Source organism: Cnephaeus nilssonii (assembly GCF_951640355.1).
Source record: "Cnephaeus nilssonii genome assembly, chromosome: 9".
Lineage (NCBI taxonomy): Eukaryota > Metazoa > Chordata > Mammalia > Chiroptera > Vespertilionidae > Cnephaeus > Cnephaeus nilssonii.
The window spans coordinates 3,259,412-3,283,544 of NC_137080.1; the positions used below are offsets into that span (position 1 = coordinate 3,259,412).

Sequence of the window (24,133 nt, forward strand, 5' to 3'; positions counted from 1 at the left end):
TCAACCACTGAGCCACGCCGGCTGGGCCACAGGCCTCTCTTGACCCTGCACAGACACACAGACTCTGTAGTGACTCGAGCTGTTTCTCTGGCCAGGAACATGTTTCTGGGGTGACAGCACGTGGGCAGAGATGGTGTAAGCCAAAGCGCTGCGATTTCCTTCAGATTCTTTTCATGCCAGAGTTTGACAAGGGCCGTCCCTGGTAACACGGCGGGCGGGGGAGGGAACAGGCCTTCACAGCCTTGCTGCTGCATGTGGGTGGGACCAGCATCCTCCACGGTGAGCAGGTCCACAAAGGCAATCAGAACCAAGGTCCACGGGCCTGGACCCAGCAAGCCATCAAACTCCCAGTCTCCCAGTTGAACTCCCGAGGGGACACTTTGCATAGTAGCTTTTAGATAGATAGATAGATAGATAGATAGATAGATAGATGATAGATAGATAGATAGATAGATAGATAGATAGATAGATGATAGATAGATAGATGATAGATAGATAGATAGATAGATAGATAGATAGATAGATAGATAGATAGATGATAGATAGATAGATGATAGATAGATGATAGATGATAGATAGATAGATAGATGATAGATAGATAGATAGATAGATAGATAGATAGATAGATAGATAACTATGCTGACGTGGGAAATCAGCTTCAGCGTCTCCGTCTGCAGTCTCAGTTGGACAAGTCCATTCCCAGCAGTCCCCTCCCAGAGCCCCCCTCCCCCGCCCCCTGAACCCCCTATCAGGCGCCTCTCGTCGTTGGCGGCTCTGGGGCTGCCCTGTGGGAAGGAAGCTGGGGAAATGCTCTCCTGAGTGGCCGCATCGTCTGGAATAGGCCCCTGGTCCTGGGACAGACGGCAGAGTTCCCCACGAGCTGGTCCTCACAGCGGGTGCAAAATCCCTCCAACCGAGAGCAAATGGGTCCCTACGTGCATTCAACCAACTAGATGATGGTGTTGGAAGTGGGGGTTTTCCGAGTTCCTTGAAGAGCCCCCGCGAAATGGAAGCTAAGCCGAGGGAAGTGAGGCCTTTCCGTGGTAGCGAACCTAAAACTACACTGATTTGGGGCGTAGAGGCCGGGATGGGCGTCACCGAGTTCTGTGGGAACCTAGCCGGCCTGTGCAGCCATCCTGTGCAGAGGATTTGAAAAGACGAAGGAGTCCAACCGGTAAGCTGTGTTCAGCTCCCTCACGTGACTGATCTTCAGGCCTATGGCGGGTGCGTGTGAAAGACCGGCCCGGCCCGTTGGCATGTCAAGCGCGGCCGCTAAGACTGTCTCACCGTGAGAGTCTGCGATGTGAAGACGTGCACTTGAAAGACAATCGCCCGGCTTTCTTCCTTCCAGAACTGAAAAGGCTTAGTGCGTGAGGCTCGAACCCCATCTCCGCTCCGTGCACTGTCTTGTCAGAGAGTGTTTTGCATATGCAAGGGGCTGGTCCCCGGGGCGCCTTGCTCTCTGGAGTCACTGTGTTGAACACACAGGGGCTGTCAGGGGTCACTGCTGCCACCTTCTGGACAGCGCCCCCCCCCCCCCCGCCCTGCCACAAGAACATGTGCCCTCCGTTTCTGGGGACGCCCAGACGTGCCCTGGACACTTGGATGTTTCCCTGAGGACAGCCAGGGGTCCCGCGATGGCATCCGATTCTGCCTATTGTTTTAAGACAGAACTTGCAGAGCCGTGGAAGAGAAATAAATGCCGCATAATCAAGGGCTCTCATGATAGATGTGACAGCGGGCACAAAGGCGTCCGGCTTTCAGACAGGGATCAGGCCACTTCAAGGGTCATGCCCTCACTTTGAGGGTCCTTACTTGCCGGCCCCGCCTGGCTCTCGTGTGTTCCAACAGCATTGGAAGCTGTTCTTTGGGCTCCTTGTCATGTTTCCAGCGAGAACGCGTGCAAACCTCTCCTCTGTGCGTCTCCAGTCCGAGCATACGGGAAATCAGCCTCAAACGTCCATCAAATGACTATCTACTGACATGCTATTGCATGATAAGCGTGACGGGCAGTTCCTGGGGCCGCTCGGAGGTGCTGGACCGTGGAAGGGGGTGACAGTGACGGTCCCTCGGCTCGTGAGGGGGCCCGGTGCGGGCAGCTCTGCCGCGTCCTGGGAGCTGACAGGCGAGGCCCCAGCGAGGCCCTGTGTCTCCAGGGCCCTCACACAGCAGCTCCTGTCCGTGTGCGGGGCCTGCTTTCGGGACCGAGGCGCTTCTCTATCACCTTGCGTTTCTACTATCACCTGTGTTGTTTATAAAAATCGTAATTCTGTTTAAAAACCACTTACTGTGTGTCCTGTGTGCTAGAAGCAGTGTGAACTATTTGCTAGCATGATATTTCTCCTTTCCAGATGCAGAAAAGCTAAAGCGAAGCGATGTTAGGGTCACACAGGTGATACATGGAGAAAGGGGTCTGACGCTGGGACGCTCTCACATCGAGGCTTTGCTTCCAAACACTGAACTGTCCCTGATTTTTAAAAATACAAGTATCGCCCTAGCCTGTTTGGCTCCATGGATAGTGTCAACCTGCGGACTAATGGGTCCCAGGTTCGATTCCAGTCAAGGGCACATGCCCGGGTTGTGGGCTTCATCCCCAGCGGGGAGCATGCAGGAGGCAGCCAATTAATGATTTTCTCTCATCATTGATGTTTCTAACTCTCCTTCCCTCTTCCTTCCTCTCTGAAATAAATAAATAAATACATACATATATATATATATATATATATATATATATATATATATATATGTATACTAGAGGCCCGGTGCACGAAATTCGTGCATGGGGCAGGTGTGTCCCTCAGCCCAGCCTGCACCCTCTCCAATCTGGGAACCCTCGAGGGATGTCCGACTGCCCGTTTAGGTCCGATCCCACCGGGATCAGGCCTAAACGGGCAGTCGGACATCCCTCTCACAATCCAGGACTGCTGGCTCCCAACTGCTTGCCTGCCTGCCTTCCTGATTGCCGCTAACCACTTATGCCTGCCAGCCTGATCACCCCCTAACCACTTCCCTGCCAGCCTGATTGATGCCTAACTGCTCCCTTGCCAGCCTGATTGCCCCTAACTGCCCTCCCCTGCAGGCCTGGTCCCCCCTAACTGCCCTCCCCCGCAGGCCTGGTCACCCCCAACTGCCCTCCCCTGCAGGCCTGGTCACCCCCAACTGCCCTCCCCTGCTGGCCTGATCGCCCCCAACTGCCCTCCCTTGCATGCCTGGTCCCTCTCAACTGCCCTCCCCTGCTGGCCATCTTGTGGCGGCCATCTTGTGTCCACATGGAGGCAGCCATCTTTGACCACATGAGGGCAGCCATCTTGTGTGTTGGAGTGATGGTCAATCTGCATATTACTCTTTTATTAGATAGGATAGAGGCCTGGTGCATGGGTGGGGGCCAGCTGATTTGCCCTGAATGGTGTCCCGGATCAGGGTGGGGGTTCCCTTGGGGCATGGGGCAGCCTGGGCGAAGGGCCTGTGGTGGTTTGCAGGCCAGCCACGGCCCCCGGCGACCAAAGCAGAGGCCCTGGTATCTGGGATTTATTCATCTTCTATAATTGAAACTTTGTAGCCTTGAGTGAAGGCCAGGGCCAGCCAGGAAGCTTGGCTTCCTCCATCGCCGGGGACAACCGAAGCCTCCTGCTTGCTTCAGCTCCGTGGCCGCAGGCATTTTTGTTGGGATTTATTTATCTTCTATAATTGAAACTTTGTAGCCTTGAACAGAGGCCTGGGCTGGCCAGTTAGCTTGGCTTTCTCCATCGTCAAGGAAATCCAAACCTCCTGCTCGCTCCGGGGTTTAATTTGCATACTTGCTCCTGATTGGCTTGTGGGCGTAGCAGAGGTACAGTCAATTTGCATGTTTCTCTTTTATTAGTGTAGATGAACACATCCCTTTTAAAAAAACACAGGTATCTACTGTGTGATGTCACGTATTATAATGGGCTGTTGTCATACACGTTGTCCAGGTCCAAGACTTTATTTATCCTAAACGTGACTATTCAACACATAGTCATTGCCAGGCAAAAAGAGGACTTGCATGGTACGAACAGTAGGCTGTTGCTTATTAGAAAAAAAAAAAAAAAAAGGTCATGCTATTGAATTTATCATTTAGTAAGGAGAGGTTTCAGGATTGCACACCTCGCCCTGCGCACCTAGGGTGAGCTCATTGTAACGGCTGAGTGAGACGGTGGCACCAGCCTCCCAGGCAGCTAAGCCCAAAGAGAAAATGTATTGAATTACCAGGCTCGTTGTCGGATCAAGGGAACAGGCGCCCCCTGGCGGGGATGCCCTTGGCCCGGGGGTTGAATTCCAAGAGGAGCTGTCCCGCAGGTACTTGGAATTAAAAACAAACGTGGAAAGGGCTTTGAACGACAGTTTTGCAAATCACATAGAAAATTCAGATAGTTGTGGTTTTGTACATCAGTCCTTTTGAAAAGAATAACTGACCTAAAAAAATAAACTGACCCAGTGGAATTTTTTATGGAAACTGAGGATCTCAGCAGAGAGACAGAGTCATTTGGAAATTATATAGAGACTAGAGGCCCGGTGCACGACATTCATGCACTGAGGGGGGGGAGGTCCCTCAGCCTGGCCTGCGCCCTCTCACAGTCCAGGACCCCAAGGGGTCCTTAGTGCTGCCACGGAAGTGGGAGAGGCTCCCACCACCGCTGCTGCACTTGCCAGCTGTGAGCCCGGCTTCTGGCTGAGTGGCACTTCCACAGGGGGAGTGCACTGACCACCAGAGGGCAGCTCCTGCGTTGAGTGTTTGCCCCCTGGTGGTCAGTGCATGTCATAGCGACCCATCATTCCGCAGTTCGGTCGATTTGCATATTAGCCTTTTATTATATAGGATAGAGATAGAGATAGATAGAGATAGAGATAGAGATAGAGATAGAGATAGAGATAGAGATAGAGATGACGTGGATATAGATATAGATATATAGATATAGATCTAGAGATAGAGACAGATGATGTGGATATAGATATAGATATAGATATAGATATAGATATAGATATAGATATAGATATAGATATAGATATAGATATAGATATAGATATAGATTAGATATAGATTAGATATAGATATATAGATGTAGATATATATATATCTAGTAGAGATATAGTAGAGATATGCTCAGATGTCCCCACAGATCTATAGATGCACACAGACATATGGATACCTCATTATCTGTATCTCTATCAACTTACCTAGAGAGAGAGATTGATTGCAAGGAACTGGCTTCTGTGGTTGTGGGCGGGTAGGCACGACCCGAATCCACAGGACAGGCCGCCAGGAGGGGCACAGGGCCTCGCGTGTCGCTGAAGCTGTTGGCCACGACGGCCTCACTTCGTGGGCGGCCTCAGTCCTGCTCTTGAACCTTTCGGTGGTTGAGCCAGGCCCGTGCAGCCTGCCTGGGGAGTCTCTCCAGGAAAGGACCCCGGTCACAGGCCTCTAGGCCTCCAGATCCCTTCACAGAAACACCCACCGCTCAGACGAAGCAGCCGGGCAGTAAACTAGCCACGCAGACGCACAGAGCGACCCTCGTGGAGCTCAGATAACACGGTTTCCACTTACTGCTTCTGATCAGACCTAACGACGGGGAGCTCGGAGAGCCAACAGAATAGGCGTGTGTTACTTTTGTAATGTTTTAAAGGCTTTAAAAACTAAGCATTAACTATTTTGGTCCAAATAACGTAAGAATGAATGTCTTAGTGACTTAATAGTCATTTGGGGAGAAAGTAGTTCATATAAATTGAAAAAATGTATGTTTTCATTTTGCTCTTAAGTAGCTACATCTCCTGCTCCAAATAGACGTTGTCGCATGGTTTCTTGCTGACGTCTTCAGCGCAGGAACCTCTGACAACCCAGCTTTGCACACATAGGATGTCGTTACGAGGAGGGCGGACCGAGGGGCATGGATGCCGCGGCCTGCCTCTGTCAGTGATTCCCACGGTCTCCAGCGGGTGTCGAGTGTGCCGGGTGTGCCTCAAACCTTTACCAACTCCATTGCACCCTGTGAGCTCGTTGTGGCACCCCGGGGTGCCTTGGGGCACAGTTTGGGAACTGGAGGCCTAAGCATTGGTACAAGCGCTTTGTGCACAATCTTGAGTTCTGGATGATGAAATTTAAAACCTGGCCATTTTTTAACCAAATCCCACCTCCTAGATACTCATTCCGTGTGAGACTGGAGTCATTTCCGTGAGGAGGCCGCTGCCTGCTGGGGCTCCATGTCCGTTGTCCCCTCTCAGTAGAAGCACAGGATCAGGGGCCTCGTGTCAGGACACCGTGGCGGCGTTTTGCCGCGTTGCGTGCCTGTCGCCACATCGAAGTGGTGGGCTTAGCTCCCGTGCCCTCGCCTTTCCGGTCTGTACGTTATCGCTGGTTCTCCGGCCCCGTGGGGAAGGGAACTTCATGTCTCTGTGGGAAAAGGCCTCTTTCTTCTGACAAACTGATCAGGCTCCGGGTGTTCCTCCACCGTGACACTCATTTCCTGTCTCCTCCGCTGGCTGATAGGACGGGACGTGTGTGCCCTGCCAGCCCCGGGCAGCCCTGCTCCACAGGAAGCAGCGGGCGAGATGACACAGTGAGCTCTGCTGAGTAATGGAACAACACAGCCACAGGGCCACAGAGTGACAGTCCCACAGCCACACTCAGCCACACTCACAGCCACACTCACAGTCTCACACACAGTAACACAGACACACTCAGTCACACTCAGCCACACTCGGTCACATTCACAGCCACACTCACAGTCTCACACACAGTCACACACACACAGACACACTCAGCCACACTCAGCCACACTCGGTCACATTCACAGCCACACTCACAGTCTCACACACAGTCACACACACAGTCTCACACACAGTCACACACACACACACTCAGTCACACACATAGTCACACTCACAGTCTCACACACAGTAACACACACACAGCCATACACCAGTCACACCCACAGTAACAAACACAGCCACACACATAGTCACACACACAGTCTCACACACAGTAACACACACACAGACACACACAGTGACATACATAGTCACACTCAGCCACACTCGGTCACATTCACAGCCACAGTCTCACACACAGTCACACACACACAGCCACACACCAGTCACATACAATAACAAACACATAGTCACACACATAGTCACACTCACACAGACACACAAAGTCACACACAGTAACACTCACAGCCACACACACAGTAACAAACACCGTCACACACAGCAGTAAGCACATAGTGTTCGTCACCCACACACAGTGACACACAGTTACACAGGACAGCACGTAAGAGCAGAATGGTAGGTCTCAGGCAAACCCAAGATGAGCAAATACATTAAAAAAAGAAAAACCTAAGAGGATTCGAGGATCCGATTCATTCACTGTCCGAGGGTTGCTTTCAGCCCAGGGGAAGCTAGACCCTGGCGGCATCAGTCTGCAGGAAGACACCCTAACACCCCCCTCTCCCACCAACCTGACCTCTACGTTCGTTACCGATTGACTTTGGAGAGAGAGAAACACCCATGTGTTGTTCCACTTATCAGTGCACTCACCGGCTGCTCCTTGCGGAGATGGAACCCGCGATCTTGGCGTATGGGGATGACGCTCTAACCAACGGAGCTCCCCATGGGCCCGGCCTGAACCTTCACGCTCACCCCCACAGCACATGTCCGTCTTGGTGCTGAGGAGCAGCTGTGAGACAGGCCCGGAGGGTGGCGGCCGGAGGCGGGTGGGTGCAGCAGAGGAGCCTCTCCCTAAACCACGTCCCGGCTTTCAGTCCCCCAGGTGAGCAGGGAAAACGAGAAACTGGACCCAGGCGAGGAGGCGCCTGAACCTGAAGGGAGGCTGTCTCAGACCCTGTCCTCTGAGGCAGGAGGGACGGGATGGTTCAGGGATAAAGCTGATTTTTCTACATCCGGTTTGTTTTGGGTTTTCTTTATCAGTTCAAAGCAGTCTTAGCTTAAGCAAAACAGCTAAATTCCTGGCTGATGGTACAGTGTTAACTGGAGACTTGCAAGTTCCTAGAACTTTGCGTTTTCCAGACACTCGGGGCCATGCCCTAGCAGTCACCTTTGCCCTGCAGTCACCTTTGCCCTACAGTCACCTTTGCCCTAGCAGTCACCTGTTGCCAGGCAAAAAACACCCCAAACCCTGTGATTGCAAACAGCAGCAGCCTGGCTCCTGCTTTGCTTTGCTGTTTTCCCACAGCCTGTCACCTGGGCAGGGTCCTGGGAAGACGGTTTGTCTGCTCGCTGAGGGGTCAGCTGGGCCGCTTGGCCCGGAACCAGAGGATCCGTTGAAACGGGGCGCAGACACGCGCCGGCTGTCCACCCCGAGCTCAGCGGGGCTGGAGGGCCGAGTGCCTCCCCCGGGGCCTCCCCATGGCGGCTGGGCTGCAGAGCCAGCACCCCGAGAGAGGGCTGCGAGCTGTGTGCCCCCACAGCCGGCAGCAGCCCCTGTGACACACGTGTGCCCCCACAGCTGCCAGGATCCCCTCTGACACGCGTGTGCCCCCACAGCCGGCAGCAGCCCCTCTGACACGTGTGCCCCCACAGCTGGCAGGATCCCCTCTGACACGCGTGTGCCCCCGCAGCTGGCAGGATCCCCTCTGATACGTGTGCCCCCACAGCCGGCAGGATCCCCTCTGACACGTGTGCCCCCGCAGCTGGCAGGATCCCCTCTGACACGTGTGCCCCCACAGCTGGCAGGATCCCCTCTGACACGCGTGTGCCCCCACAGCCGGCAGGATCCCCTCTGACACGTGTGCCCCCACAGCCGGCAGGATCCCCTCTGACACGTGTGCCCCCACAGCCGGCAGCAGCCCCTCTGACACACGTGCTCTTGTCTCCCCGCAGCTCGTCTTCTGCCGCGACTGTAAGGACGCCTTCCACGAGGGGCCGTGCAGCGCCCCGGCCGCCGCCTCGGGGGCAGCCGCTCAGGTAAGGAGCCCTGGCCTCCCCGGGCTCAGAGTGGGGTGGGGGGCGGGCTCCGTCCTGAAGGTCATGGCGGGTTCCCCTCTGAATCCACAAGAACCAGACGGGAGCCTGCAGCCTGGGAAGGCGGCAGAGGCTCCTGGGCCATGGGATCCTTCCAGAACCCCGCCCCGCGGGGTGGAGCTGCAGACGCCCCATGTGCGGGTGCGGGTGCCTCCGTGTCGCGGGGATCGGGGGGAGGAGCCCAGCAGGTCGGAGAGCCCAGGAGAGGCCCACCACGCAGCCGCCTCTCCACCGGGGAGTCCGCTGGCCTCGTGCTTTCCCCTCAGAAGCGTCTTTGCTTAGACCCGTGGTCGGCAAACTGCGGCTCACGAGCCACAGGCGGCTCTTTGGCCCCTGGAGTGTGGCTCTTCCACAAAATACCACGGCCTGGGCGAGTCTATTTTGAAGAAGTGGCGTTAGAAGAAGTTTAAGTTTAAAAAATTTGGCTCTTAAAAGAAATTCAATCGTTGTACTGTTGGTATTTGGCTCTGTTGACTCATGAGTTTGCCGACCACTGCCTTAGACTCTTGGGCAGAAACCGCCCCCATGCGTGAGGTGCTAGGCGCGTTGTGCGATGCAGGGAATCACTGCTGTTTGGCAACATGGTTTCAGCCGCGATCCGGTAAGAGCGCTGACCGCTGAGCTCTCCGGGCGCCGCCTCAGGCCTCGGGAAGGCAGCTGCGATCTCTCCTGTTTATTGACTGTGACCCATGCAGCCTCGGGGGCCAGGACTCGCCCCTGAGGCACAGCTGGGAAGGTGGCTCATTCTTCTCTCCTGATGCAGATGTTAGCGAGGGCTTAAACGCCTCCTCTGCCCGGATAACTCCCTTAGTCGTCGTATTGACAGGAGCTTCATAAATGGTCATAGAAATTCCGGGACATTTTAATTTTACACGGAGAACTTTAACTCTCTGAGTGCTGTAACGCCAGAGCGTAGGGAAGTTATGCCTATACGTGTCTGCGGATGTATTTACTCCGTATCGGTCATTGAACACACGTAACTGGCGAGCTCGGGGCTTCTCGTAGCTTCTAAATGTGGCCCCGAGACACTGGGTGTTTGGGGCTGAGCAGCCGTTTCTGTAGCCGAGGCGGCAAAGCTCTTTCTGCTGACTCTGTTTGGGCCCAGGAGCAGTCCAGTGGGAGCCCCCTGGGTGCTGGCGTCCGGCTGGGTCATGACCTTGAGACCACCCCGCCCTCGCCTCGGGATCACTGTACCCCGGAGGGTGGAGCCTGGGGCCTGGGGCTCTGGCCTGGCCCCTTCCATCCGTACCCTGTGATGGTCACGGACATGGACACAGGCTTCCAGGAAGCGATGCCCCACCCCTGTCCGTGTTAAAGCAGCAGCACATCGGTTAGCACAAAGCGGTCCAGGCGCCCTACCCACCCAGTCGTCTCCTTCGCTCTCCATTCGAGAGGAACCAACCAACTTCGGCATTAAAGGTCGAGGTGGCCCAGATTTTCTTTTGAAGCCACTAAAGCCTTCATGTTCGCCTCGGGGAATGGGAGGAAGGGAGCTGGCCTTCAGCACAGACGGCCGGTGCCAGGGCCTGTGTCGCAGGCACGGTCACTAGCGGAATTACATCCGGGGTCCGGATAGGCCAGTCGCCTCCCGGAAGAACGCAGCACCTGTATTTCTCTTCAGAGGCTCAGAGGGGAGCCACGGGGAGACACAAGGCAGTAACAGGGATGGGAACATGCTGACCCAAACCTGAAGATACATGCCTTTGCATAACGCTTCCCCGGAAACGTCACGGAAGGTGGGTCCGTGAGAAATAAGACACAAGCATTCCAGCAGAGGGCGCTGCGTGGGCACAGGTGCCGGCCAGGATCTCCACCCAGCGGTCAGTGCTCCTGCAGCCTGGCCCGAGGCAGCACCTGCCCATAGATTCTAACAGGTGTTGAGTGAGGGTGGCGTCTGCCCCGAAGAGCCATTCCCTCGTCCATTCCAGAAAGAGGTGCCAAACCTCTCCAACCGGTCAGGCTGTGGTCGGCTCGGGGGAGGAAGTCCCTGAGCCACGACGTTGATGTTTCTTTACCAGACGCCTCAGTCAGTCAGCATGCGGGGAGACCGAGGAGGGCAGCTGGGCCAGGAGGGGGGCAGCTGGGCCAGGAGGGGGGCAGCTGGGCCAGGAGGGGGGCAGCTGAGCCAGGAGGGGGGCAGCTGGGCCAGGAGGGGGGCAGCTGGGCCAGGAGGGGGGCAGCTGGGCCAGGAGGGGGGGGAAGCTGGGCCAGGAGGAAGGCAGCTGGGCCAGGAGGGGGGCAGCTGGGCCAGGAGGGGGACAGCTGGGCCAGGAGGGGGGCAGCTGGGCCAGGAGGAAGGCAGCTGGGCCAGGAGGGGGGCAGCTGGGCCAGGAGGGGGGCAGCTGGGCCAGGAGGGGGGCAGCTGGGCCAGGAGGGGGACAGCTGGGCCAGGAGGGGGGCAGCTGGGCCAGGAGGGGGGCAGCTGGGCCAGGAGGGGGGCAGCTGGGCCAGGAGGGGGGCAGCTGGGCCAGGAGGAAGGCAGCTGGGCCAGGAGGGGGGCAGCTGGGCCAGGAGGGGGACAGCTGGGCCAGGAGGGGGGCAGCTGGGCCAGGAGGGGGACAGCTGGGCCAGGAGGGGGGCAGCTGGGCCAGGAGCGGGGAGGGAGCTGGGCCAGGAGCGGGGAGGGAGCTGGGCCAGGAGGGGGGACAGCTGGGCCAGGAAGGTGGCAGCTGGGCCAGGAGGAAGGCAGCTGGGCCAGGAGGGGGGCAGCTGGGCCAGGAGGAAGGCAGCTGGGCCAGGAGGGGGACAGCTGGGCCAGGAGGGGGGCAGCTGGGCCAGGAGGGGGGCAGCTGGGCCAGGAGGGGGGCAGCTGGGCCAGGAGGAAGGCAGCTGGGCCAGGAGGGGGGCAGCTGGGCCAGGAGGGGGGCAGCTGGGCCAGGAGGGGGGCAGCTGGGCCAGGAGGAAGGCAGCTGGGCCAGGAGGGGGACATGCTGCCAGGTGCCCTGTGCTCTCTTACCCCCTCCCTGAACGCAGGCTGCCCCACGGCGCTGGGTCAGAGTGGGGCGAGGCCCCCTGGCCAACTTACTGGAAAAGCACTAAATGCCCATTCCTCACCTGGACGTGCAAGTCACGTCCCATCTGAGACTCGGAAACACGCTGTTAGGGCAACTGGTGACACGGGGAGTACTTCACAGAAACCTGTTGTCACCCCACACTCCCTACACGCCACACACATACTACACACACACCCCACAGCAATACACACATACTATACTGTATACACCACACACACATACTACACACACCCCACAGCAATACACACATACTATACTGTATACACCACACACACATACTACACACACCCCACAGCAATACACACATACTATATACACCACATACACACCACACACACCATACACTCCCCACACCAAAACACACATACTATATACACCACATACACACCACACACATACTACACACATCCCACACCAATACACACATACTATATATACCACATACACACCACACACACACCACACACTCCCCACACCAATACACACATACTATATATACCACATACACACCACACACACACACCACACACTCCCCACACCAATACACACCACACACATACTACATACACCCCACAGTAATACACACATACTATATACAACACACACATATACTACAAACAGCCCCACACCAATACACACATACTATATATACCACATACATACCACACACATACTACATACAGCCCCACACCAATACAGAAAACACACATGCTATATACACCACATACACTCTACACACACTCTATAACTCTCACCGCATGCACACACTCACCACACACAGTTATCTCACACACACTTACACACACACACACACACACTCTCTCTCTCACACACACACTCACCACACACAGTTATCTCACACACACTTACACACACACACACACTCTCTCTCTCTCTCTCTCTCTCTCACACACACTCACCACACACAGTTATCTCACACACACTCACCACACACAGTTATCTCACACACACTCACTCGCCCTGAGACTGAGCTGGGCCCTGGGAGCCGCCTGCCATTCTGGCCTCTCCTCCACCAGGTGGCGCTGCCGCCCCGCGGGAAGGGGATGTTTTGCCAGAAACGGAGGCCCAAGCGCAGTGACGGGAAAGGAGTGTTTGCGTTTTCCAAGGACAGCAGGACTGTTTCCACGGGGGCGTTCTGGGCAAACACGCCGGGGTCCCGGCTGCTGGGAGCCCCCAGCCCCTCCGTGATGGGAACTGGGCGGCACATACATGTCGTCCGCAGGGGGCAGGTCGATCCGTGGGCAATGGTTCCCGCTCTGTCCCAGCACCCCTTTCCCACCCTGACACGCTGGTCTCCACGGGCCCGTGGTGCCATCAGCAGGGCCCCCTGTGCGTCTCTCACCCGCCGCGGCCTGGATCCGAGGCCGGCACAGGGGAGCCAGGCGGGGAGGGAGCTGGGCGGCTGGAGGCCTCCTGGTCCCGGTGAGGCCGGCACAGGGGAGCCAGGCGGGGAGGGAGCTGGGCGGCCGGCGGCTGGATGCCTTCTGGTCCCGGTGAGGCCGGCACAGGGGAGCCAGGCGGGGAGGGGGCTGGGCGGCTGGAGGCCTCCTGGTCCCGGTGAGGCCGGCACAGGGGAGCCAGGCGGGGAGGGAGCTGGGCGGCTGGAGGCCTCCTGGTCCCGGTGAGGCCGGCACAGGGGAGCCAGGCGGGGAGGGAGCTGGGCGGCCGGCGGCTGGATGCCTTCTGGTCCCGGTGAGGCCGGCACAGGGGAGCCAGGCGGGGAGGGGGCTGGGCGGCTGGAGGCCTTCTGGTCCCGGTGAGGCCGGCACAGGGGAGCCAGGCGGGGAGGGAGCTGGGCGGCTGGAGTTCCTCCTGGTCCCGGTGAGGCCGGCACAGGGGAGCCAGGCGGGGAGGGAGCTGGGCGGCTGGAGGCCCTTCTGGTCCCGGCCAGGCCGCGTGCGCAGCCGTCAGCAAGCACTGGTCCGGGCGCTGCGGGCGGGATGTGACGGTGTGCCTGCAGCCGGGGGGCTTTCAGTCCAGGGGGTGCTCACGATGGGGGGCCTCACCGGAGCAGGCGAAGGCCTGGAGAGCCAAGGCTGAGGGCCCGGTAGAGGGGTTCCGCCTCAAGGCTGTCACGGAGACGCCCGCCCCAGCCCGCAGCCCGCCTTGCGGACACGGCCTCACTGCTCCACGGTCCCCTGAGCGGCTCCTCCTGTCCCGTAAGCCCCTGTGTCTTCCGGTCCCATGGACATCCTGTCCCTCTCCCGCCGAGGACCGACAGACGCTGTGATCACACTGAGCCGGCTGGCCTCCCTGTCAGGGCCGGCGGGACGGGGGAGGGTGTAAGGGGCGATGCCGGGACAGTCTCGCTCGGGCCTGGCGTTCACAGCGAGCAGAGCCAGGAGGCTGCCCTCACCACCCTCGTCCCAGCATGCCCGCCCCATGCCCACCACACTGACCCCATGCCCACCCCATGCCCCCCATGCCCACCCCACACCCACCACACTGACCCCACGCCCACCCCGTGCCCCCCATGCCCACCCCACACCCACCACACTGACTCCACGCCCACACCCACCACACGCCCACCACGCACCCACCAAACGCCCACCCACGCCTATGCCATGCCCGCAGGGCGCCGCAGGCTGGGGCTCACCGCCGTGAGGGAGGCGCCCAGCCTCCTCCTGTGCCGACGGCGGTGCCGGGCACACAGACCCGCAGGCAGGGCTCCTCACAGGGTCCCCACAGGCTAGCTGCACGCACGTCATGGGACATTCCTGGGCCCCGCCCAGACCCACGGGTGACCCTGGGGCGGGGGCTGCAGCGGCCTGTGCCTGGCCAGGCCCCAGGCGATGCTCCCCGCCAGGTGGGGGACACGGCCTGTCGCCATGGCAGCACGGCGGCGCGGGCCTCTTGGCGTGTGTCTGTCACGCGTTGTTTCCTGCTGTGTCCCCCGTGTGCCACGCCGTGCGGGGCGCCGCCCGCCCCCAGCGCGGTGCGGGATGAATGGCCCCTGTGCCGCTCTGGCAGACAAGGCCGGCTCTGTCCCGAAGCCTCGCTCTGCACGGGATGAGCTGTGCCCCCGCCCTGGCACCCCCTTTCCACGGGGACGCCTCCGCGGCCGAGTCCTGTCTGTGCGGGTCAGTGGGAGGCAGGCACCTGGGGGCCCGAAGGTCCGAGACCCACAGTGGGTCTGGCTTCCCTCGGAAAGAACGGAAATGCCACCAGCACGGGGCTGGAGGGGAAGGCGGTTTCCGCGGGAGCAGCGGGAGGGCTGGCTGCTCCGAGGCGAGTAGCTCCTCTCCTCTCAAGAGAAGGGAGACCCAGCGTCTCCAGAGAGCGAGCTTGTCCATCGCTTGTAGCTGCTGGGGGGGTTCCGGGGATGGGATGGAGAGGGAAGACGTTGGTCTGTTCCTCGCCTTGAGTTTCCCTTCCTGGTGGGGGGTGGGGGGAGTGCCGGATGGGGGTGAGCGCGGGGGGGGGGGGTGAGCGCCGGGTGGGGGGGGGAGCGCCGAGTGGGGGTGAGCGCCGGGTGGGGGGTGAGCGCGGGGGGGGGGGGGGCAGCGCCGGGTGGCGGGGAGCACCAGGTGGGGGGGAGGGTTGGGGGGGGGCGCCGGGTTGGGGGCTGGGGGGGGGAGTGCCGGGTGCGGGGGAGGAGCTGTCCATCAGTCTTTGCAGGAATTTTCTTTGCCCGGAAGTTCCTGTGGTCGGCTTGCCTCTCTGACCAGCCGAGTTCCGCGCCGGGCAGCCGTAGCAGGCCCTGACCTAACTTGCTGACCTTAGTCAGCGTGTACGGTCCCGTGTCCCACCCCCCCCCCCCCCCGCCCTACTAATTAGGTAATTCCCGACCCAGCAGGCCATGAGCTGGAGATCGCCGCGGCCGGAGCACCAGGTCGCTGCCTTCCTTGCTCGCTTACTGCAGACACACATTCTCCTCAGGCAGCCTTGCCCTGTTCCTCCATCGGTAACGATAGCTGAACACAAGCATTTTAAAATTCCCAGCAAATGATACATTATAACCTTGTTTCTTTTTGTTTTAATCCTCACCCAAGGATATTGATTTTTAAGAGAGAGGAAGGGGGGTGGGGGGCGCGGAGAGAGAGAAACACAGATGTGCGGGAGAAACATTGACCAGTTGCCTCCTCTGTGTGCCTGACGGGGGATCAGACCTGCGACCTCGGAGTGTGTCTGATGGGAACCGCGTGGGACGATGCTGCAGCCAACCGAGCCGCCTGGCCAGGGCACTGATCCTGCTGCTTAACACATATGTGGGCCCATGTCAGCATGACCTCTCAGTAGGCAGATGGACATCACGCCCTCCCCTCTCCCCTCCGTGAAGCACTGAGAAGCTCGGACCCGCAGTGGTGCCGGCATGCTGCACTAGAACAGAAACCCCCTGTGCTGTCATCCTCAGAACCATTCTTCCAGACCCCCTCACAGCACGGCCCGGAGGTCCCAACTCAGCAAGGCGCGCCCTCGCCGCCCGCCCGCCTCGCCCTCGCCGCCCGCCCGCCTCGCGGGGGCTCCGTCACTTCCCAGCCCTCTGATCACTTCTTCTCTCTCCCGAGATAGGGGTGTGTGTGTGTGTGTGTGTGTGTGCCCCCAAAAGGGACAGTAATCGTTTCAAGAATGTGAGAATAGCAAAGCCAGTTCATGGACATCTCTGTGCCTGAGAGGGGATGCAGTGGCCCGACTCGCCAGCAGGGGGCGGGCTGCTCACAGGCAGTGCGTGGCCTTGGACGTGGCTGAGGCTGTTCTACGGTGATTGGGGGCAAGTGAGTGTGGTCTGGGCGTTCGGCTTGGGTGGGGCAGGCCCCCCTTCGGAGCGGGGACTCCCCTGAAACACTCCCACTGAATGAAGCCTGCCGTGTGGTGAATGGCGATCTGGTCCCTTTTGGAAAATGGATTTAAACTGACGCTTGGAATTAAGACACACTCGTCCGGTGATTGACTAAACCGCGGTCGCAGAGGAAAGAAAACGCGCGAGAAGGCTCTCGGTTGTTCTGCTTACGTGTGTGTTAGCAGCGTCTCCTCGGCACAGATTTAAAACCTGAGGGGCAGGTGGGCTCAGCTGTACTTTTGAAGCGGAATGAAGGCCAGCCCAGGCCTCAGGGGTCCTCCGAGCGCATGCAGACTCCCAGGCTGTCCCCTCGGAAAAGGTGACGCTGACGGCAAACGGGTAACGGTTACGATCACGGGAAATACCAGCGTCGCACTCAGGGCGCGTCGGCCTCTGTGCTAAGCTTCCGCACGTTCAGCTCACTCATAACGCTTACCTGTGAGTCTGTGCGTACTGTGCGCGTCACACGGACAGCTGAGCGGAGACCGCGCTTAGGCCGTGTCCGCGGTGGCACCGCCCGCGAAGAGCGGAGTGGGGTTTGACCCCAGGCACGACGGCGCCACGTCCTGCCCTGAACCACGTCTCGTGCTCAGACCCCCCCCCCCCCCGAGGCCCCGGGACACCTGCCCCCCGTGGGCAAGCACGAGACCCCGTCTTGGGCCTTCAGGCCCACACGTGACCTTGCGGAGCGGCCTTGACGAGAGACAGGAAATCACCAGTTGCTGTGTTTGGCCATCACGTATGGAGGAGAGACCGGCCCCCCCTGCCCGGCACTCACACGCGCTCCTCCTCGCGCTCGGAGAAGCAGGCTCCACACCATCAGCCCATTAGCACTCACACCTGTGTGAGCCACAACCGCACGCGGGGCCGCAATGCCGAGTCACACGGAACCCCCACCCAAGTCCCTGCTTCGTGGCGGGCGACAGACACCCAGCTAAGCCTGTGCCTCCTCGGGCCCCAGCAGAAGGGCCCCCCAAGCTCCCGGGGCCGCGCAGCCCCCCGAGGTGTGTTCAGGATTCACATTCCTGGGCCCCGCCCACCCCAACCACGGCCTCCAAACCGCCGGTGCGAGCACAGACCCTGTTGGTCTGTTTGTGACGCCGCCAGGTGGTCCCGAAGCCATGGGCGCCCCCCCCCCCCCCCGCCCCTGTTGCTTGCGGTCACTCGGGAAAGGTTTTACATCCGTGTCGGGGACGCTCAGGAGGGATGCGGGCCACGGCCTGGGGGAAGGGCCCGACGCTGACAGGACCCCTCCTTAGCCGCACGCAGGCCGCGTGCCCAGGGCCACCCTCCGCGCCGGCCCGTCCCCGCTCCGCGCCTTTACGTGGGGCTTCTTGCCCCGGGCACCTCCGTCTCTAAGAACCTCCGTCCCGGAGGCCGCAGCACCCTCGGCAGACCGCACCCACCCCGTCTCCTCTCGCAGGCCTTCCAGGTGGACGCGCGGGCGGCCGAGCAGGCCCGCTGGGAGGAGTCCTCCCGGGAGACCATCCAGAAGACCACCAAGCCCTGCCCGCGCTGCCGCGTGCCCGTGGAGAAGAACGGTGAGTCCGGCCCGGGGCGTGCCGCTCCCCTCGGGGCGCCTGTGCGTGGTCACGGCCGGGGCTCCGTGGCCTCGTGGCTGGCAGTTCGGCCGGGACGTGGGAGCCATCGCCCTCAGGCCCCGGCTCCTGAGCCGCGTCCTGCCGCCTGGCTGCCTACGGTCACCGGCGCCAGTAATGCCAGCCGCGCGGTGTCGGTGAGCTGGCCACTGCCCGGCCCACACAGGGAGGATGCTGGGACATGCCCAGCCTGGTGTTCCCGATCCCCTCAGGGCTCCTGCACCGGGGTGCCGGGGTGCCGGAGGGCGGGGGTCCCCCGCCAAAGGGAGCCGGCCTCGGTGTCTCCTCCACCCCGCTTGGACAGAGGCAAACAGCCCTGGGCTGTGGGCGGTGCCCGCAGTGCCCGGAGCAGCGTGCCGTGTCTTTGCCCGCAGGCGGATGCATGCACATGAAGTGCCCGCAGCCCCAGTGCCAGCTGGAGTGGTGCTGGAACTGCAGCTGCGAGTGGAGCCGCGCCTGCATGGGCGCCCACTGGTTCGACGTGTAGCTACCGCCGGCCCGCCGACGGCTCCGGAGCTCCGTGTCCGCCGGCGCCCGCCACTCTCCCCTGCTCCCGCACACACGCATGCACACATATGCACACACACACATTCGCACACTCACACATGTGCACACATGTGTGCACACAAACATAAGCGCACACATGTACACCGTTCTTTCCAAAATGGCAAAACCAGGTGTGGCAGCCCCCGGCCGCGCGCTGATTGTGCCGCCGGTGCGGCCCCGAGAAGCCTGGGCTCGGCCGCTGGCACAGAGCACCGGCGTGAAGCCGCCTCCCGGGGGCCTCCATCCGGGGAGCTCGGGCCGCTGGGGGGGACAGAGGCGCCTCGGCTTTAACTCCGGCGTCCCCCTCGGCCAGCGCGGGAAGAAGCGCTGGTGGGAGGTTCGAGCGTCTGTCGGGTTCGAGGCCGGCGGCCACGGACTCTCAGGCCCGCACCCGCCACTCCGCGCGGGGGTCTGCCTGGCGGGCTCTCCGAGCCTGGCTTCCCACGGAGGCCGCTGCCCCGCTGCCCCCGAGGGTCCGGCGTGTGGCCCACGGGAGGGGCCGCGAGGACTGACTCCACGCACTCGCACGCCACTTCATTGCTCGCCATTTCGGAGACTGTTTTTCTGAAAATATTACAAATCTACCATTTGCCTGCAGACATTCATGCCAGTCTGCGCGGCTGCGCTGTGAACCGCGTGGCCAGGCTCCCTGGAGGGGGCGGCTAGCAGTGGGTGCCCAGGTGCCAGGCCGCGGGCCATTGAGCAGACTCTCCTGGGGCGGGTCCGGGCCCCCAAAGTGAGCGGCACCTTCCTGCCCGGCCAGCAGCCCTCCTGCGGGCACGGGCTGATGGGGGTCTAGCTTCCCCTCGCTGGTAACACATCAGTGAGACGTGTGCCCTGCCCGCCTCTGCCCTCGGCTCGTCTCCTCGGGCGATGGTGACGGCGGGCGGAACAGCGGGTCCCTTTGCACACGGGGCCCCTGGCGGCTGTAGGAGCAGCAGGGTGCTCCTTTGCTGAGAGGGGAGGGGAGGGGCCTCGGAGAATGCCCCCCGGCCACCTGCCCTCTGTCCCGAACCCCCACCCGGGGACAGTCCTTCCCGCTCCCCCTGCGGCCTGGCTCTGCCAGCGTGGCCCCGCCGCCAGCTCGGTGGGCAGCCCGCGGCCGGAGGGATCGTGGGCCCCGGTCTGGCCGCGGGAGGGAAGGTCCGAGGCTGAGCCACACATGCACGGCCGGTGCTGCTCCGTCTGAAACCCTCAGGCCACGCTCCCGACAATCCCAGCGAGCAGCAGCTGCCGGCACCGCCCGCCCGCCCCTCGACGTGACACCTGGGGGACCCCTCGCCACCTGGGCACCCGTCCGCATCCTCCGGGTCCGCGCTGTCCGGTGCGCGTGGCGGGGGGCTGGCTCCCGCGTCAGGCACAGGAGGCCGGTCCCGCTCCTTCCCTGGCGGCCGGTGTTGTTTGCTTTTTCCAGAATAGAATGCGGAGCCTTACCGTGCGCTGACGAACAGCCAGCCGCTGTCAGCGGCCGTGGCCGCGATGCCTCCGGAGCGCGAGCGCGGGAAGGCGCACACGGGCCCTGCGAGCGGCCCGTCCTCTGACCGCCCGGCGGCTCCGTTCAGATCGTCAATAAAAGCGCTGAGCCTTTGAGTCCCTGTGAAGATCTCTTTTCCATGCATGCTGGGGTGCGGGAGGGGGCCTCCCCGAGCCCTGAGGGGTCTCCCCGAGGTGACCGGTTTTTATTGTTGACAGTATTACTCATGCCCCCCAGTTACCCCCTTCACCCCCTTCGAGCCCTCCCCTCCGGCCCCCACCCCCCCCCCCCCGCCAGGCCTCACCACCCTATGCTGCCCGTGGGCTATGTATATGTGCTGCCGAAGCGAGCACTGCCCGTGGGCTATGGCTACGCATGCACGTTCTCTGGTTAATCTCCCACCCCCACCACACCCCCCTCCCTCCCACCCCACCCCACCCCCCTCCCTCCCACCTCACCCCACCCCACTCTGAGGCCGGTCAGTTGGAGGCAACAGGCGTTTTTATCTGGAGTCCAAACCCGCGTGGGTTTCTTTCCCAGTAAGGTCGTTTCTCACGTGCTCTCTGCTGGGACTGCACTGCCCCCTCCCAGGTGGCCCGGGGGGTCCCCGGAACCCCGGCACAGCCCCAGGGAAGTGCCTCCGCGCGTCTCGGGCTCCGCGAACCTCAGCGCTGGGCTCAGCGGCATTTCTGAGGCAGCGGCTCAGCATCCAATCTCCACGCCGTTTCCCTGTAGTTTCTCTCCTGTCTTTCTTTTATGACAACATAATGGTCCCATCATCACATGCTCGTTACAGGGGTGAAAACGGCAAAGGGAAAAATAAAGACCACCACCTAGAAATGATTACTTCACAGCCTTCTTATTTCCACGGAGAAGGCGGTGGGAATTGACAGGACACCACGCCTCGGGGACGCCTGGGAGGGAAGCAGCAAGCACCTGCTGAGGGCGAGTCGCCTGGCAGCGGGCTCGCGAGGGCGTCCTGAAAGGGTGTGTCAGTCACTATAGACTGACTTTCCACACTTTCCACACTTCCGGTACAGCACACGGGTGATCTATAGCACATAGGGTGACCTACAGCACACGGGGTGACCTACAGCACACGGGGTGACCTACAGCACACACGGGGTGATCTATAGCACACGGGGTGATCTATAGCACACGGGGTGACCTACAGCACACGGGGTGACCTACAGCACACAGGGTGACCTACAGCACACACGGGGTGATCTATAGCACACGGGGTGACCTACAGCACACACGGGGTGATCTATAGCACACGGGGTGATCTATAGCACACGGGGTGACCTACAGCACACGCAGGGTGACTGAAGCACACGGGGTGATCTATAGCACACGGGGTGACCTACAGCACACAGGGTGACCTACAGCACACACGGGGTGATCTATAGCACACGGGGTGATCTATAGCACACGGGGTGACCTACAGCACACAGGGTGACCTACAGCACACACGGGGTGATCTATAGCACACGGGGTGATCTATAGCACACGGGGTGACCTACAGCACACGCAGGGTGACTGAAGCACACGGGGTGATCTATAGCACACGGGGTGACCTACAGCACACAGGGTGACCTACAGCACACACGGGGTGATCTATAGCACACGGGGTGATCTATAGCACACGGGGTGACCTACAGCACACGGGGTGACCTACAGCACACGGGGTGACCTACAGCACACAGGGTGACCTACAGCACACACGGGGTGATCTATAGCACACGCGGGGTGACCTATAGCACATGGGGTGATTACAGCACACGGGGTGACCTATAGCACACGGGGTGATCTATAGCACACGCAGGGTGACCTATAGCACACGGGGTGACCTATAGCACACGGGGTGACCTATAGCACACACGGGGTGACCTACAGCACACACAGGGTGACCTACAGCACACGCAGGGTGATCTATAGCACACGGGGTAACCTATAGGACACGGGGTAACCTATAGCACACGGGGTGACCTATAGCACACGGGGTGACCTATAGCACACGGGGTGACCTACAGCACACACGGGGTGACCTACAGCACACGCAGAGTGACTGAAGCACACGGGTGACCTAGGAGGCCTGGGGGCGGAGGGAGCTGTGACGGGACGCCTCATAAAGCCACGGCTGCCCTAGTCAGTGCCCCCACCCCACCCCCCTCATCTGCGCTCAGCACCGGCCGCTCCAGCGGCAGCACAATGCGCTTTTCATCCCCGCGGTTGGCAGTCTCATCGGCTGCCGTTTGGTTTATCAAACACTGTGATTGTTGTAACTAATGTGTTACCACTCCTTTAAGAAAGCTGTTGTTGGGTTTTAAAGGAAAAGGAGAGGCTAATGCGGTTCATGAAAAGCCAGAGCGTGGCCCTCGCTTCGCTCCTGTAACGGGCCTGCACCTCGCAATCCTGGTGGCTGTCCTTGCCCCGTCCCCGCCCCCGTCCCCGCCCCCGTCCCCGTCCCCGTCCCCGTCCCCGTCCCCATCCCTGTCCCCGACCCCGTCCCCGTCCCCACCCCCGTCCCCGTCCCCGTCCCCGTCCCCGTCCCTGTCCCCGTCCCCGTCCCCGTCCCCGCCCCCGTCCCCGTCCCCGTCCCCGTCCCCGTCCCTGTCCCCGTCCCCGTCCCCGTCCCCGACCCCCGTCCCCGTCCCCGTCCCCGTCCCCGTCCCCGTCCTGCACGACATCACGCCCCCGCGTAGCAGATGGAGCCCCTCGGCTTTTCGCGCCCTCTGCTTCGGGGTGTCACCTGCTCCTCGAGCAGGAAACAGTGTGATTTAGACGAGGGGTTTGGTAGGCTGGGGTACATGACGTCCGATGAACAGCAGGGCCTGGGGACAGAAGAAACACCCCGCCCAGAACCACTGCCGTTTGCGGAACAGAGTCCGGGCCCGCCCGCCCCGGGGTCTGATCTCAGCCTTGCACACAGCGGTTGGGAGAGAAGGAGGCCAACGTGCAAAACAGACATGTTCCCCATGACCTTGTGTTTCATGGGACACGTGAGGGGGACACGTGATGCGCCCTTAGCACTTCCTGGCGGTAACCCCGCTGAGGTGCTCAAGCCAGCACTCGGGACGCACAGTCTTGGAGGAAGCGAGGGAATGTTGGACAAAAAATGGAAAATGAACGGTCGGATGCAGAACGAGACTGACGTTCAGCTTTTTCGTTTTTTTGTGGGTCTTTTAAATCCTCGTCGGAGGATATTTTGTCCATTGACTTTTAGAGATAGGAGGAGGGAGAGAGAGAAAAACATCGATGTGAGAGAGACACATCGATTGGTTGTCTCCCGTACACGCCTGGACCCTGCAATCGAGGTACGTGCTCTTGACTGGGGATCGAACCCATGACCCTTGCATCCTTGGGCCGACGCTCTAGCCACTGAGTCAAACCGGCGGGGGCAAATGCAGCTCTCTTTCCCATAAAAGGCAGCCGTGATTATGAAACACACTAGAGGCCCGGTGCATGAAATTCGTGCATGGGGGGGGGTCCCCTCAGCCCAGCCTGCACCCTCTCCAATCTGGGACCCCTCGGGGATGTCCAACTGCCAATTAACCCTCACGCCCTCACAAGCAATCGGACATCCCTCTCACAATACTGGACCGCTGGATCCTAATCACTCACCTGCCTGCCTGCCTGGTCACGTATAACTGCCCCTCCCCACCGGCACGGTCACCCTTTACTGCCCCCCTGCTGGCCTGGTCAC

The 24,133-nt window shown here is 60.4% G+C and overlaps 1 protein-coding gene across 9 annotated transcripts in view; it reads left to right on the forward strand.

The window, feature by feature from the left end:
* PRKN (parkin RBR E3 ubiquitin protein ligase) overlaps positions 1-20,703 on the forward strand; it is a 529,515-nt gene extending 508,812 nt beyond the window's left edge. For 7 of the 9 annotated variants that reach the window (XM_079780669.1, XM_079780666.1, XM_079780671.1 and 4 more), the window contains 3 exons: positions 8,854-8,937; positions 18,233-18,350; positions 18,782-20,702. In XM_079780669.1, the coding sequence (XP_079636795.1) occupies positions 8,854-8,937; positions 18,233-18,350; positions 18,782-18,894 (315 nt within the window). In that variant the 3' untranslated portion in view covers positions 18,895-20,702. Of the gene's footprint in view, positions 1-8,853; positions 8,938-18,232; positions 18,351-18,781 lie in introns of those variants that run through there. The other 2 variants (XM_079780675.1, XR_013813998.1) reach the window with 2 other exon arrangements.
* Positions 20,704-24,133: the final 3,430 nt, after the last annotated feature.